Source organism: Rhyacophila brunnea, unplaced genomic scaffold (genome assembly GCF_057557595.1).
Source record: "Rhyacophila brunnea isolate RB1 unplaced genomic scaffold, BYU_Rbru_1.0 scaffold_2, whole genome shotgun sequence".
In the NCBI taxonomy this organism is placed as follows: domain Eukaryota; kingdom Metazoa; phylum Arthropoda; class Insecta; order Trichoptera; family Rhyacophilidae; genus Rhyacophila; species Rhyacophila brunnea.
Genome location: NW_028232859.1, coordinates 30,907,885 through 30,922,604, shown reverse-complemented (window position 1 = coordinate 30,922,604; position 14,720 = coordinate 30,907,885). Strand labels below are relative to the sequence as shown.

The following is a 14,720-nucleotide window of genomic DNA, read 5'->3' as shown; positions in this document are numbered from 1 at the left end:
GACATCTATGTCTTCTTAGCATTTACGAAAAATCATATTATGGATGATTTCTAAACTCGCTGCACTCCTTTGCATTCGCCTTTTTTGGTAGAGTGATGAATGTCGATTTCAATCAATCATCGTAATCATCGGGAATTATGCCCGTTTCGTAAATTGTATTAAACAAATCAACGATAATTTCCAATTGATCTTCTTATAATTATTTTATCATTTCGTTGAAAATATTATCAAGGCCGACAGCTTTATAGGCTTATTACGCTTTGCGTTTATTATTTCTGCCTTATTCATGCATGGGGCTTGTTCACGTTCATTAAAAGTATAGCCAATAAGTCCCCTGTCACCATCAAACAGATTTTCAATATATATGTTTTCCAAGAAATCAGCTTCTTTTCTATATCTTATATAATACACCCATGTTCGTCTTTCAAGATAGTTGATGAGGTTCCTCTTGTAATTCCTAATATTTCCTTTATCTTCTTGTGCATATTAAAGGAATCGTATTTTCGTTGGGAGATTTTCAATTTCTTTGCATTGGTCGGACATCCTTCCGTTCTTTAGCTGTACGAATTTTTCTGTTTATGGTATTATGAATTTTCCTGTATTGAGTTTCATTTTTATTTTTTCATTTTCTTCTTTCGTCCATTAAAGACAGAATCTCATATGTCATCCATTTTTGCTTCTTAGCTGTTCTTTAATATTCTAATTGATTATTAGATATGGAGGAGAACCTGCCCAGGGGCCCGATTTCCTAACTATCGTCTGGTGCCACACGAGACGATAGTTAGGAAATCGGGCTGCAGAATGGCAGAGTTCTCATTTATACCTCGTATAAGACGAAAAAAATACGTAGCTTAATAAAGATTTCTTCTAAATAGCAGACTGCAGTATGTAAGCATGCCTAAGAGAAAGTCAGTTGGATAAAGCTACGGATAGTATCCATACAACTTCAAGTAAAGGAGTCTCAAGAATTTCTTCTGTACCCTCTCCACTGATGCGGTGCCCAAACAATAGACCCACTTTCAAGTCTGCTTCGAACTAAAAAATTAAATAAAAGTTTTAATACCGTAACATCCGAAAATACCCGGGAAGTACGCATGACGAAGCCCAACATTTTAAGCGCCTTGTTACAAATGGTAACTATATGGTTAATAAATGTCAGTTTACTCTCAAACGTAATGCCAAGATCCCTTACAGATGATATTCGTGACAGAACTCTGCCGTGCATCGAGTATTGGAAAAAAAAACACTTTTGAGGCTCTGGTAAACGACAAAAGATTGTATTTATCAATATTGAATTCTAGTTTATTATGCCTGCCCCAATCTAATATATTATCTATATCGAGTTGGAGCTGACGACAATCGTCCAAGGTGACAACTTCCAAAAAGAGTTTCAAGCCATCAGTGAACAACAAAAACATAGTATTTTTTATTACCAATGCTATGTCATTTATAAAAATAGTGAACAGCAACGGGCCTAAGTTTGAGCCCTGAGAGACACCAGAAAATGCGTAAAAGATCTGTGACTGATAAAAACCGTACGATACGCATTGTTTACGGTTCCTAAAATAACTCCCGAATAGCTTCAAAAATCGATCCGACAATCCAATTAGTTGGAGTTTTTCTATCAGGATGTCATGATCGACTTTGTTAAATGCTTCCGAGAAGTCATTGTAAGAGCAGTCAACCTGGCGGCGTCTATACAGTGCCGATGACACATAATCGGTAAATACCATCAAGTTAGTTTTCGTTGATCGGCTTGCTCTAAATCCATGCTGTTCATTTATTATAAATCACTCAATTTTTGGAGAAATCATGTTGTGCATGATCATCTCATGAACTTTTGCTGGTGGAGAGAGAACAGCTACTGGCCTGTAATTCTTCACAGATGACTCTGTACCACTCTTATGGATTGGAGTAACCTTTGACATCTTCCACGTTTCCGGAAAGATACCTGTCTCCATTGCAAGATTAAATATATATGATAGCGGGCCTTTGACAAAGTCAATACAACCCATTAAAAAAAGTGTAGGAACATAATCAGGTCCCAAAGAGCGAGTATTCTTTAGTTTTTTGTAAACTAAAGTACGTCGCCCTCATTAATTGAAAAAATATCGACGAATTGGGCACCACATGACGGTTTTCCTGACGTTGAGGCAACATCCAGATTTGGAATACTACTTGCGTAGACAGACTTGAAATGAACAGCAAATGCTTCCGTCACTCCATGTCTGGTCACCTCTTTGTTCTTCCTACTCATCCTATCGGTAAACCTACCATTTCTTCTTAATGATTTTATGTAATTCCAAAACAATTTAGGATTTTCGCGAATGTAATCTCCTACCGTTTCCATATATGTTCGATAGGCCCGACGAACAGCTTGTCTCACTTTCGAATGATAGATGCTAATCATGATATAGTCAGTCTGATCATGCCCAGCTTTTCATGCTGTATGATAGTTATGCTTGACCTTAATGTCCCCAATAATCTCCCGAGAAAACCACCTCGGGTATCGCCTTCCACCACGACATGGCGACTTCCTCGAAAAACATTGATCATGACATGACATGTCAGTTCCTGGATAGGTTTTAGTAGATGTTACGCTATTTCTGTAACAATTTCGAATTAATATATAGTATAGTTGATTTCTTACAATGTTATTGCCATCATCTTTTGAGGATTTCCATGTATACAATCGCCTTGCTGGAAGTTTGAATATTGTGTTACAAACAAATATACTTTGTTTCTGGCAAAATTGTAGCAATCTTTCTCCTCGATCATTTCTTTATCCTAGACCAAATTCTCATACTTACTCTCCACTTTTACCTTTACCAATCTTTGTGTTGAAACCAAGATAACTTTATTATCTTTCGTCGATTTTAGAATTTCATTTATCTGTAATCATATAATTCTTCTATAATATCGTCATCTTTGTCGGCAGTTGAAGCGTACACCTGTATTATATTAACATTACCCATCCACGATTTGAGTTGTAATAGCATTACTCTAGCAGAGTAGGGAACAAAACTATTGACCGATCTGTTAATTTTATCGGTCACTATGATACCCACTCTATTCCGATGGTGGTTATCATCATTTCTCGAGTAATAAAAGGTGCCGCTGTCAGTTTTAAATCTGCCGTTTTCCTTCCACTTCACTTCGCCGATACCAATGATATCTAATTTTAACCGATTCATTTCCATAATGACGTTTTGCAATTTTCCACTTTTAAACATTGATCGCACATTCCAGGTCGCAATCTTTATAGCCAGCCCGTGGATTCTTAGCACCTTCTGACCATTTAAGGTCCTGTGATACCGGGGTCACCTCTAGGAGGATGTGGTCACCACGCACAGACGGTCTCGGTAAGGGAGAAGCTAATGATCTATTTTAGAACTATATTACGCATCCACTTGCCTTGTAGGAGAGTGAGGACCAGTGTCTGGTTTACTCAGAACAAAGGTACTACCTCTGCAGTCCAACTTAACTCTATTATAACCCTATTAATCATTATAATTATTTTAAATTGCATAGATGGATCCTTAGGCTTTATGCGTCACACATAATAATTTTATAGCACTGACCTCATCAAGCGGTGGGATAAGCCGTATCGCGAACCTCCGATTTTTATTGATTTACTATCATTTTACAATGCTTGATACCACTGTAGCGAGAGGATGCCTCATCTGATCCGAGAAAATTTGATGTTTTACGAACTATTTTTTCATTTTTTTCCTGTTCGAACTACTCGAAAAACTGTCCGGCACGTCAGACAGTCAAAAAATAATATTTGGGAAATTTTGGCACGTGTACATAAAAAGGTTCATCATCCCTGGTAAAGTGTATTAAATGATGAAAAAAAAAATATTTGGATCACTAGGGCTCTTCGAGGCTATATATAGAAGCGATAAATGTGCAACTATGAAATTACTATGTTCTCTGTACAGTAATTCTCTTTTGTATCCAATGTGGGGTATATTCGTTGGACAGTCCATGTACCTACCTATCAAGGATTGAAGATATCGAAAAACCAAAACGGCTCTTCTTTACTATGCTAAATCGGAAAAATAAGGATAAAATACCTAAAATGAGGTATTTATAGAACAATTTTAGTACGACTAAAATATAATAAGATATACAGAAAAAAAACTATTCATAGTATGTCAACAAAAATTAGCTAGGAATATTCCTCGTAGCATTGAAAAATAAATAGCCAACTTCAATAATATACTGAAAATAAATTGAATTTTGTTAGTACCTATATTGATAAGGATTTATTGTAACATTGAATATTAGTGTTATTTCGTAGAGATATAAAAAATTTAAAAATATTCATTCTGGAACCTACTTCTATTTTACTATTCTAATGGAAATAGATTATTTATCAAATAAAACACAACTTAAATGTATTTTAGAAGAAAAAAAAACCATTATAATGCAATGATGGCAACATTTTACTTAACATCAAATTTTGTAATTACTATTCTGCAACACATGAACTATATACATGTTGAACATACCTACATACTTTGAAAATACCTCAGATATAAACCTACTAGAAAAAAAATGTTTTTCTTGTAGTTTCTGTACTACTTTTCTACTAGTTAGTTCTGAATTTGAATATTGTTATAAAATCATGTCAATATTTAATAAGAAATTGTACTTATGAAATCTGCAGTTATACTAATTATTTATATTGACCAAATAATAATAATAAAGCCGTCGGTCCCAGGTTCGAATCCTGGGTCTGGCAAGTACACATATTGTTTTTCAATTTGTGTGTGTCAGGGTATGGACCTAATAGTTTGAGCAAGTGGCTGACATCCATTTCTCGTAAAAACAAATCTGTCAGTATACAATCCTCCACTCTGTGGAGGCCCATATGATCTTGACATGACCGAAAGAAGAAAATTATTGAATAAAATTGTTATAAGTATTAAATTGATATGTTTCAACCTTTTCCTATAAGATTTGTGGTTTAATATTATAAGGAGGAAATAAAAGAGATTAATGGATATGGAAAAGAGTATTGGTCAAATAAAACAACAATTTTGTGTGGTAATGTAAAATATTCAATATAACATAAATAATAATTTTATTGTATCACATTGTATTATTATTTACACGCAATGACAATTATTGTTTTACTTATCATATTTTACATACAAATACAAGTGATTTATTTGAAAATAATAATAATTAAGTTTCTATATTTTTTTATTTGTATACAGACAAATAATATTTTTATATCTAGGGGTTTTAAACATTTTTACATACACATTTTCTATTTATTATATTATCAACATTTTCTAAAATAAACAAGCTATTTTTACATGACTACAATAAAAAAACGTTTGTTTACGCCAAGCTGGCTGGCATTTTAAATGCATTTATTCAACATTTCACAAGAAAAATATAAAATATTAAACTAAATAATGTGTAAAATAAAAATAATTCACGATTTTTTTAAAACGTGTACACATAAATAGCATTTAAATTATTATAAAAATCTTATTATTATTGAAAAAAATACACAATAATTTAAAAGCTTTATAAATAAGTGTTTTAATCAAGGTCGATATTAAAGTTTTATTTTTTAAAGCAATCCATCCATCAAATGAAAAATAATTACGTACATATAATTATAATATAACACAATTTTTACCTTTTTTATTTTACTATAATTTTGATTATTAAGCTCCCTTTTCAATAAATGTTATCAATTTTTAATGTGACACAAAATATACTATGTACGTATGTTCTACGAAAAGAAAATTATTAGTGTCACAAAAATAATAATAAAAATAAATTTAGTATGTATGTTTTCCTAAATTTTAACAACACATAATATACATAAGGTTGATTTGAAAACAAACGATATGTCCATGATGATAGATATGCTCATTATTTAATATTTTTTTGTGATTTAATATTTCATTTTAATTTTTAATTTATCAGCTTACTTCTTCATAAATGGCTTCATCGGGATGCTTATTAGTTGCCAGATTGTCTGAAGATGAAGGTGTTTTCATTCTGTAAAATACAAATATTAAAAAAATAAATTCATGAGTTTTGATTATGATAAAAGGTGTTTTGAACACCCAAATATTTCTAGTTTACTATCAATACTATTATTTCACCATATTCGATCCTTAGAAGGTCATATGTGCCTCTACAGAGTATTTATAATTTAATATTTTATTATCTAAGTACTAATAATTCTCAAATAATACTATTTATTGTATCTGTGAATAGTAGTATTATTATCATTAAGCAAATAATATATTTGGTCGGAGCATACATTATAATGCTGTTTATATTTTATTATGTATTCGTGTTTTTTTAATTATACATATTTTTAAATTGTATAAAATAGTTCTAACTTTATATTCTTTCTGTTTATATTCGAATAAATGTCTTTGAAAACAATAGATAGAAAATAAAAAGTAGTCCTATTTTAGATGTTTTTTGGCAAAGCACTATAAAAGCATACATTATTTTTATATGATGCAAATAATTATTATTGTAAGTAAATAAGTTACGCCTAAAAGTGACTCAATTTTCTCAATAGGTTTCTTTATAATAGTTATTTACTAAGAAAATCATAATGTAATATGTTATCAAGGATACAATACGGATGTTTTTATATAAAATAGTATTCTTTTAGAATTGTTATAATATACAATTCATATAGTGCTATTGATTGTAAATCCGGTCGGATTATACATCTAATATTGAGTTATTATAATATATGTACTCACCGTTCCTTTCCTTTAATTTTAACGGTGTGATGGAAAGTTCTACCAGAAATTTCATTTTCTTTGTCAATTTCAATTGTTTGACAGGTGTCTCCTCCAAAGCCTTCGTCACATCGGCATCGGAAGTCTGCCAGGGTTGGGATACAAATTCCACGACCAGAACAAGCACCTTCCAAACAAGGTGGACCTCGATACCTAAAATGTAACATTACGAAAATACATATATGATATATTATTCTCTAATAATAATTATAATCTACTATTTTTCATTTAAATTGCATCGCCACCTTTACTTCAAAATATAGTATATTATAAGCTTCCTGTGATTTTTATAAAAATATTTAGTACCGATTTACTCAATGTAATAGTCATATTTTAGGTCATAATATACGGTACCATATATTGATTTTAAAAGCCTAATGAAGATTTTACCTACCCACAGAATTTGAATATGTGACTCATAGACCAAGAGATGGCTATTCTAACATTATGCTCTGCAGTCGACTCATAAACTTTATTGATTTCAATTTACTTTCTTCTATATCACAATATATTATATACTAATGAAGTAATAATAATAGTATTGAATCCTGTTTATTTGAAAGATTTTTTAGATATTAATTATCTTATCGAATAACTAATAATTAATAGTTACTACCTACTTTTGATTGAATGATACAATACTATTAAGAAATCGTATTAATTAATATGGCATTTTTTACTTTTCAAATGTATTTCAACTAGGCATGCCATGATTATTAGTGTTGATTGTCGCCACCAGAACTATTTAAAAACATATATATTATATGAATGTAATTATAACATACTAAAAATATATACATACTCTTACTGTGAATATTATAAAACACTTGCTAGATAAAATATATCTTCGTTAAATGATTTAAACTGTATTTTCCTTAATTGTTATTAGTTGTTACTACATAATTATTAAACCTGGTTACTCCCGGACTGGAACATGCAATTTGAGTACGTAGTTCAGTATTGAAGCTCTTCGGTCTTATTTCACACATGTTGTAATGGTCTAATATCTTCAAAGACTTCCCGTTGACAACTACCCGCTGAACAGCCCCCAGTAGTCCAGTTGTGACTCCGGATAATCGATGAACTTTCATCCAAGATCTGAAAGTTATACAATTGTGGAACATTTAATTTAAGTACGAGTATCATAAAATAATGAGTATAACATAGTATTATACTTATGGGTGTTTTATATTATTTGACACTTATTTTGAATTAATCATATCGATCTAATAAGAATTTACTCTTTATTATAAACATTGCTATATTTCTTTTAATGTGCACTATTTTGTGGTATTAATTGATTACACTAGGCATTGATTTCAATATAATATAGGTAAGTGGTATCTCTTTAAATTTATTACTAATAATGGAAATAGTTTTATTCAAATATTTGTTTTAAAATTTATACTGAAATACTTTATAGAGTTTATTATTTTAAAGATGAATTTGAAGATTTATATGCCGGTGCTAAAAACAGTTATTTGGAGAAGTGTTTCTTTAATTTTTATTAAAATGCCATTTATTAATTTTAGACATTTTTGATTTATATAAAACTTTTTTTAGATATAAGTTAAATTTAAATACCTACATTATAAGCAAAATATTTTCGTAATATAAACTTATATTTTTTGGCCCTAGTTTATTTGAAAGGTATTGACACTCACTTTAAACGGTGTGTGATGTATTATTATCATTTACTTACGGGACATATCCAATGTAAACAGGCTGCTCAAGATTGAGTTCAAGAAGGGGACCAGGAGACGACCCGCGGACAATAGTTGAGTTATCCAATTGAATGAGACCATCTCTTCCACTCCTACGCACTTTCACTTTGTGCCAGGTCTCCAAAGTAATGCTTTCACTTGATCTAAAATGATGAACATAAATCAAATATCATGAAATAAATCACGTTTTATGACTATTTATAAAAACAATATGGTTTTTATTCGTTTTTCTCCTAAATTTCATATAAATAATTATAAAAATTAAAAATATAATCTATATTGATTGGTCTTTTCAGATAAAAATACAAATTAATATTATATTCAATCCATATGCATTAATCTTTCCTATCACTTCCTTCAATTTCTACCTACTTCGTTTATTTAATAAAATATAATACAATATGTGGTGTTCTTATAGTTCCATAATATATTATATATACAGATAGATATTTATTATTCATTCGCTAAAACTCCCACTTTCAAAGATGTAAAAGATTTCAATTCAAAGTGATTTATTCTTTAGGATAATATTTAAATAAAATTAACACAGTAATAATAATTTTAACTGTAATAAACCCAGTGCTAAAATCTATCACATTTAAATTGCGATTACTCTACCAACAATTGACAAAAGGCTAGTGGGTTACTAATAAAGTTTGTTAATTTTATTGAGAGTGGTATTATTCTTATTATTAGTTAGTGCAAAAAAATGAAGAAGGAAAAACTATTAATTATAGATATTGTATTAATCTAATCTCTCTTAATATTTACAAGATAAAAAGAATTTTTTATATACCACGTTTTTCAATTATCTGTTGAATCATATAAACTTGACAATAATTGTTCTATGTATTAATAAATACTTTTTTTTTTGTACTTGATAGAAATACTGAATAAATATAGAATATTGAAATGTCAATTTGACATTTCATATTGATTTCCATAGTAACCTAAAACCTAAGTAACATAAAATATTAATAATTTAGTTGCTAGGACCCCCTTAGCAACCAATAATAGTGTTTTACTTTTTACGATTCTTTTCCGAAATAACTTTCCATACAAAACAGAATTAACTGATAATGAATTCAATTCTGCTTCAAGATGGCTAAAAGTATTAAAAGAATGCATTGTCGTCGTGTTCTGATATATTCAAAAAGTTTCAAATGTCTAGCTAGTCGGGAAGTTAGTTAAAAATATTCAATCGTCCAATACAAATCTTGGACAAACAAGAAAAAATTTGTAATGGACAAACAAGAATACGAGCTAATAAAAACGTGGTAAAAATACATTGTTTTACTTTAATTATATTGAAATGCACTTAAAGAGAACTTTTGAATTAAATTAGGAATTGGAGTAAGTAAGATATTTATAACACTATCTTCCAATATATTATAAAATGAAAACATATTGGCTAAAGCTTGATTCTTTAGTGTTTCTTTTTTATTGAATTTGGTTTTGTCTCTGTGTGTGTTCTTCCACCTTTTTATCGTCAGATCATATTCATTGTTAATAATAATAATGCATTAAAGTGTAATATTACGAGTATAGATGCGACCTCTAAAAATGCATCGAAAATATGCGGCTTAGCCTACAATAAACGTTGCTCATGGTAAAAAGATTGATAGTTACTGTGCCAGTTTCGACGAAGATTAAACATTCAATTTTGTTTGTCAGTGAGTCATATATTTTTTTAAACATCGTCCATTGTCCATATTCATATTATCGGTATACGAGTTCAGCTAGATGATTGCACGCGAAAAATGTCCCTTATTTCAGGCAAGTGAAGTGCATGGCTTGCATTAATGAAGTGTTTGAAATCACTGATAGCGTATATTATTTCAATTGATTTACCCTTCCGTGTTTACTTACATGCATCCTGTTTGTCAATATACTTACGATATAATTTATCTCATAATTTTCCACCAAATTCATATAATAAATAAACAGTACGCGAAACTACATTATCTTTTAAGAAGAAGTAGAAGAGACTATGAATGAATGAGGAAGGGGATGGTGATAGCATATATTCCATATAATAGTGACACATCGATTATTTTTTTGTAATGGTTCGAAACCTAAAATAACTACGGGTAGGTATTAATTCTACAACCAATCTAAAATTATTATAATTCTAAATTATCATTTCATTATTTTAATAATATGGTCCAATTATTTTTTATCAGCAACAAAAATGTAGCTATTGCATTTATTTTTAATAATAATTTGTAAAGTTTTAAGTTTGTTTTTATTAATTTCTCAACGCCCATCACATTTCTACAACGTTTTTATTAGCTCGTATTCTTGTTTGTCCAGTGGTTGTTTGTCCAGTAAAAATCTTTCAATCGATTTTTAACTAACTTCCCGACTAGCTAGACATTTGAAACTTTTAGAATATATCAGAACACGGTGCCAATGCATTCTTTTAATACTTTTAGCCATCTTTAAGCAGAATTGAATTCATTTTCAGTTAATTCTGTTTTGTATGGAAAGTTATTTCAGAATAATCCGTAAAAAGTAAAAGACTATTATTGATTGCTAAGCGGGTGGTCCTAGCAACTAAATTATGAAATTACTATGAAAATCAAAATGATATTTCAGTATTCTATATTTGTTGGTTTTTTATTTATTTCATATCAAGGACAAGTTTGAGCATATTTAGCATAATAATTCAACAGAAATTTTTAAAACGTTGTATATAAAAAATATTTTATCTTGTAATTATTTTGTTATTTAATTGTGATAAATATTTCAATAATTATTCATTTAGTAGATGATAATAATTTGTATGATGATAAATTGAACGGAAAATAATAATACTATCGACCTAAAGTACTTGGTGGAATTTGAATTTAAATCCATTAGATTTTGAACGGAAAAATTTTTTCTATTTATTTTATCATTGAAAACCTGCCATCATAATATTATGTTCACTTACGTTAAACTTGCAACTCCACTTCCAAGGTTAAAACGGAATTGCACGCGACCATCTACGAGGTTCACGGATATGAAATCTCCTTTCCCTTTGGTGGAGCTTTGAGCAGTGTAGAATAGCTGTCCACTGCTTTTCTTCGCCAAGAACCAGATTTCTATTTTGAAGGACTTTCCGAGGCCAGATGGTCGAGGTATCTGAATATAGCTTGACCCTGTGAACTGGGGGATCGAGTGCATCTCTCGCTTTTTGGTATCCGCTGAAACACATAAAAATCAAATGATTAATTAAATTAGAAATTATAATATGCTCTTTTCAATGTATGGGGTATATTTGTAAAAATTTATCGGTACCTTTTGATTATGGGCAAAATTTGATTAAATAATTTGAAAACTTGATTTGTTTCAATAATTTTGTGAAGATAAACTTTTATTATTTATATTAAACTTTACTTATATATATTACAATAATAGTATTTAATTGATTTGTTAATGAGATAAACATATTAATTACTTTATGAAGATATCAATAATTCATCTATGTGTATCAATTATACCGTACAAAATATTGATTTACATTAATTTGTTCATAATTTTATATATAAGTATTTAAAAATATTAATATGTTTGCATTTATTTATTAATTTAATGATTTATTAAAAAACACAGTCTTTTTACTAAATAATATACTAAATAAAGACATCATTGTATTCTTGAAAGTATCACCATTGCATAATAATATTTGTATTTGAGTGAAGTGCACTAATACTCGTATAGGTTCATTACGATCCTACACTGTTAAAAGTGTAATAATTATTAGAGATCTGCATTCATGATTGTACCTCATTGTTAATATCTACTATTTTAACAATACGACTATAGGTATCTGTTTAACTTCACATATTATATATATTATGCATTTGTACATATTTTAGTGAAAGTTATCATCACCTGGCACCTACATAGCAACATAGAAAATTATTACTATTTCACGTTCATGTATCACTTATTTTACTACCGCATATACTTTAATATGAAAATTGAATGTGCATATTATATTATTATCTTGACTCACAGCGAAATTAATCGTCTAACTTATGTGGAACTTTAAATAATAAAACTCTTACCAGCGACGCAATTTTCGGCTGGACCTTCGTTTTTGCTGCACTCGCATCTGAATGTTGTTCCATCAGGCATACACAATGTTCCATTTTCACAAGGATCTGAAGAGCATGGGTTTAATACTGTCTCACAGAAGTCGCCCATGTAGCCATCGACGCAAGCGCACCTGAGAATCAAATGAGGATTTTTTAAATATTATAATTTCAATATTAATCCTAAAAGATATACTGTGTTGATAAAACTGATTTTTAGAGTGTAGTAAATAACTACATCAATTATTGGTATAAATTATTTATCATATTTTATTAAATGTATCATAATATTTTTAATTTGCGATAATAAATAAATTTGATAACTCAGTTTTTTTTATTCAATGAATACACAAAATCTTATTGTACGCACTTTGGAACACAACGCCAGGGTTACAATAAAATTAATTGTCGTAATCAGTGGGTCTATTCTAAACTTATCGAACACTAAATTGATAAATAGTATCAAACTTAGGGTAGGTTTGTATCAAAATATTAGCACTTATTGTAACAATTGCCGGCCACAGACGGACAGTTCTCGTAACAGGTTGAACATGCCAGTTAATAACTATACAGTTATCTTTGGTAGATAATCTGCGGCGCCCATAGACGGACACTTTTCGACCTTTCAGATATGTGCCATGTTCAAACTGCCAGCGACCCCCCACTCCCGTGTTTTTGTAAAACTGTTGGAATTTCAACTAGCCGAAAGTTCTCGACTGACATTAGATGGCGGTAACGTAAAGTAGAATATACCGCACGATACAACTACGGCTGGTGTTGCTTGTTATAAAATACAAATTCATTTATTATTAAAAATATAATAATATTATGTACGCGGAGATCGCAAATATTATATTTTATTTATTTTTACGAGAGTAAAACAAAGTAATAGTTATTTATGTAAACATATTATTTTATACAATATAATATAAATGTTAAAAATTTAGAGAGCATTATAAATATTAAGTTATTGTGAAAATATAGACTAATTTTATTTATTGTATGTAGTGAATATTACAAATTATTAATTTAAGACGTTCACAACATAAATTAATATACCTAATTGTGAATGACAATGTCGCTAAATCTAAATAAAATCTAAGTATATATTTTAATAATATCATAGTAATTAATTATTATACTGATGATTGATGTAAATATAATTTTGTGGCTTATTGTATATAAAATCAATACCTTTATAAATATTACCGTTTTCTTACTTAATTAATACTGTCCATTAAAGGGAATAATTTATTCAAAAGAAAAGATTATATTTTATATTTACACGAATGTGTATAATATTGTTTCGGTGAATCGATAAAATACACAATCCACTAGCGAAATCATGATTCATTTTACCAACGTCATAGGTGTGTATTTATGTCAAATTATTCGTGTATCATCGTTCAAGTATACCCTACCTAAAACTAATTTAAACAATACCCCTGTGTATTATCTCCGCGAACATAACCTCCATAGTTTTTGACACTTGCTCTGCCACGGACAATAACTGTACGTATATGGGCACGTCTGTTGACAGTTCGACAGATTTAAATGGGGTAGTTAAACTGATCTGTGGTGTGTCCACTAACGTACAGTTATTGAACAGTTATTGTCTGTGCCATGTTCAAACTGCTACGAGAACTGTCCGTCTATGGGGGCCTAATTACACGAAGCCGGTTTTTATTGTTGCAATAAGTGCGATATTTTAACAGCAGCAAGATAGGTGCTGTTAAAATATAGCACTTATTGCAACAATAAAAACCGGCTTCGTGTAATTGTTACAATAAGTGCTAATATTTTGATACAAACCTACCCTAAGTTTGATAATATTTTTCACTTTATCACTTTAGCGGTCGATAAGCATAGAATAGACCCACCTGTGATATGCATTTAAAAATATATTTAACTTTAAAAAAAATATTGGTTGGTAAGTTTTTAAGTTATTTGAGACACATGAAAAACTGATATTCTATAAAGAGTTTTAAATGTTGTAATCCTAGAAAAATATATATTAACCTATTTAAAAATTACAAGTCTTAATTGCATACAATAATGCAATGTTTATTTTAGAATTATTATAGGTACCTAGCAATTTTATTTAATACTGTTATCAA

General features: G+C 29.6%; 1 protein-coding gene across 1 annotated transcript in view; it reads right to left on the bottom strand.

Moving 5' to 3' along the window:
- Positions 1 to 5,817: 5,817 nt before the first annotated feature.
- Positions 5,818 to 14,720, bottom strand: part of LOC147072186 (agrin-like) — a 61,610-nt gene continuing 52,707 nt past the window's right edge. Inside the window, exons 15-20 of the mRNA XM_085946685.1 lie at positions 12,577 to 12,737; positions 11,457 to 11,709; positions 8,500 to 8,664; positions 7,710 to 7,895; positions 6,759 to 6,950; positions 5,818 to 6,030 (exon numbers count right to left, since the gene is read on the bottom strand). Of these exons, the coding sequence (XP_085802811.1) occupies positions 5,952 to 6,030; positions 6,759 to 6,950; positions 7,710 to 7,895; positions 8,500 to 8,664; positions 11,457 to 11,709; positions 12,577 to 12,737 (1,036 nt within the window). The 3' untranslated portion in view covers positions 5,818 to 5,951. The remainder of the gene's footprint in view (positions 6,031 to 6,758; positions 6,951 to 7,709; positions 7,896 to 8,499; positions 8,665 to 11,456; positions 11,710 to 12,576; positions 12,738 to 14,720) is intronic.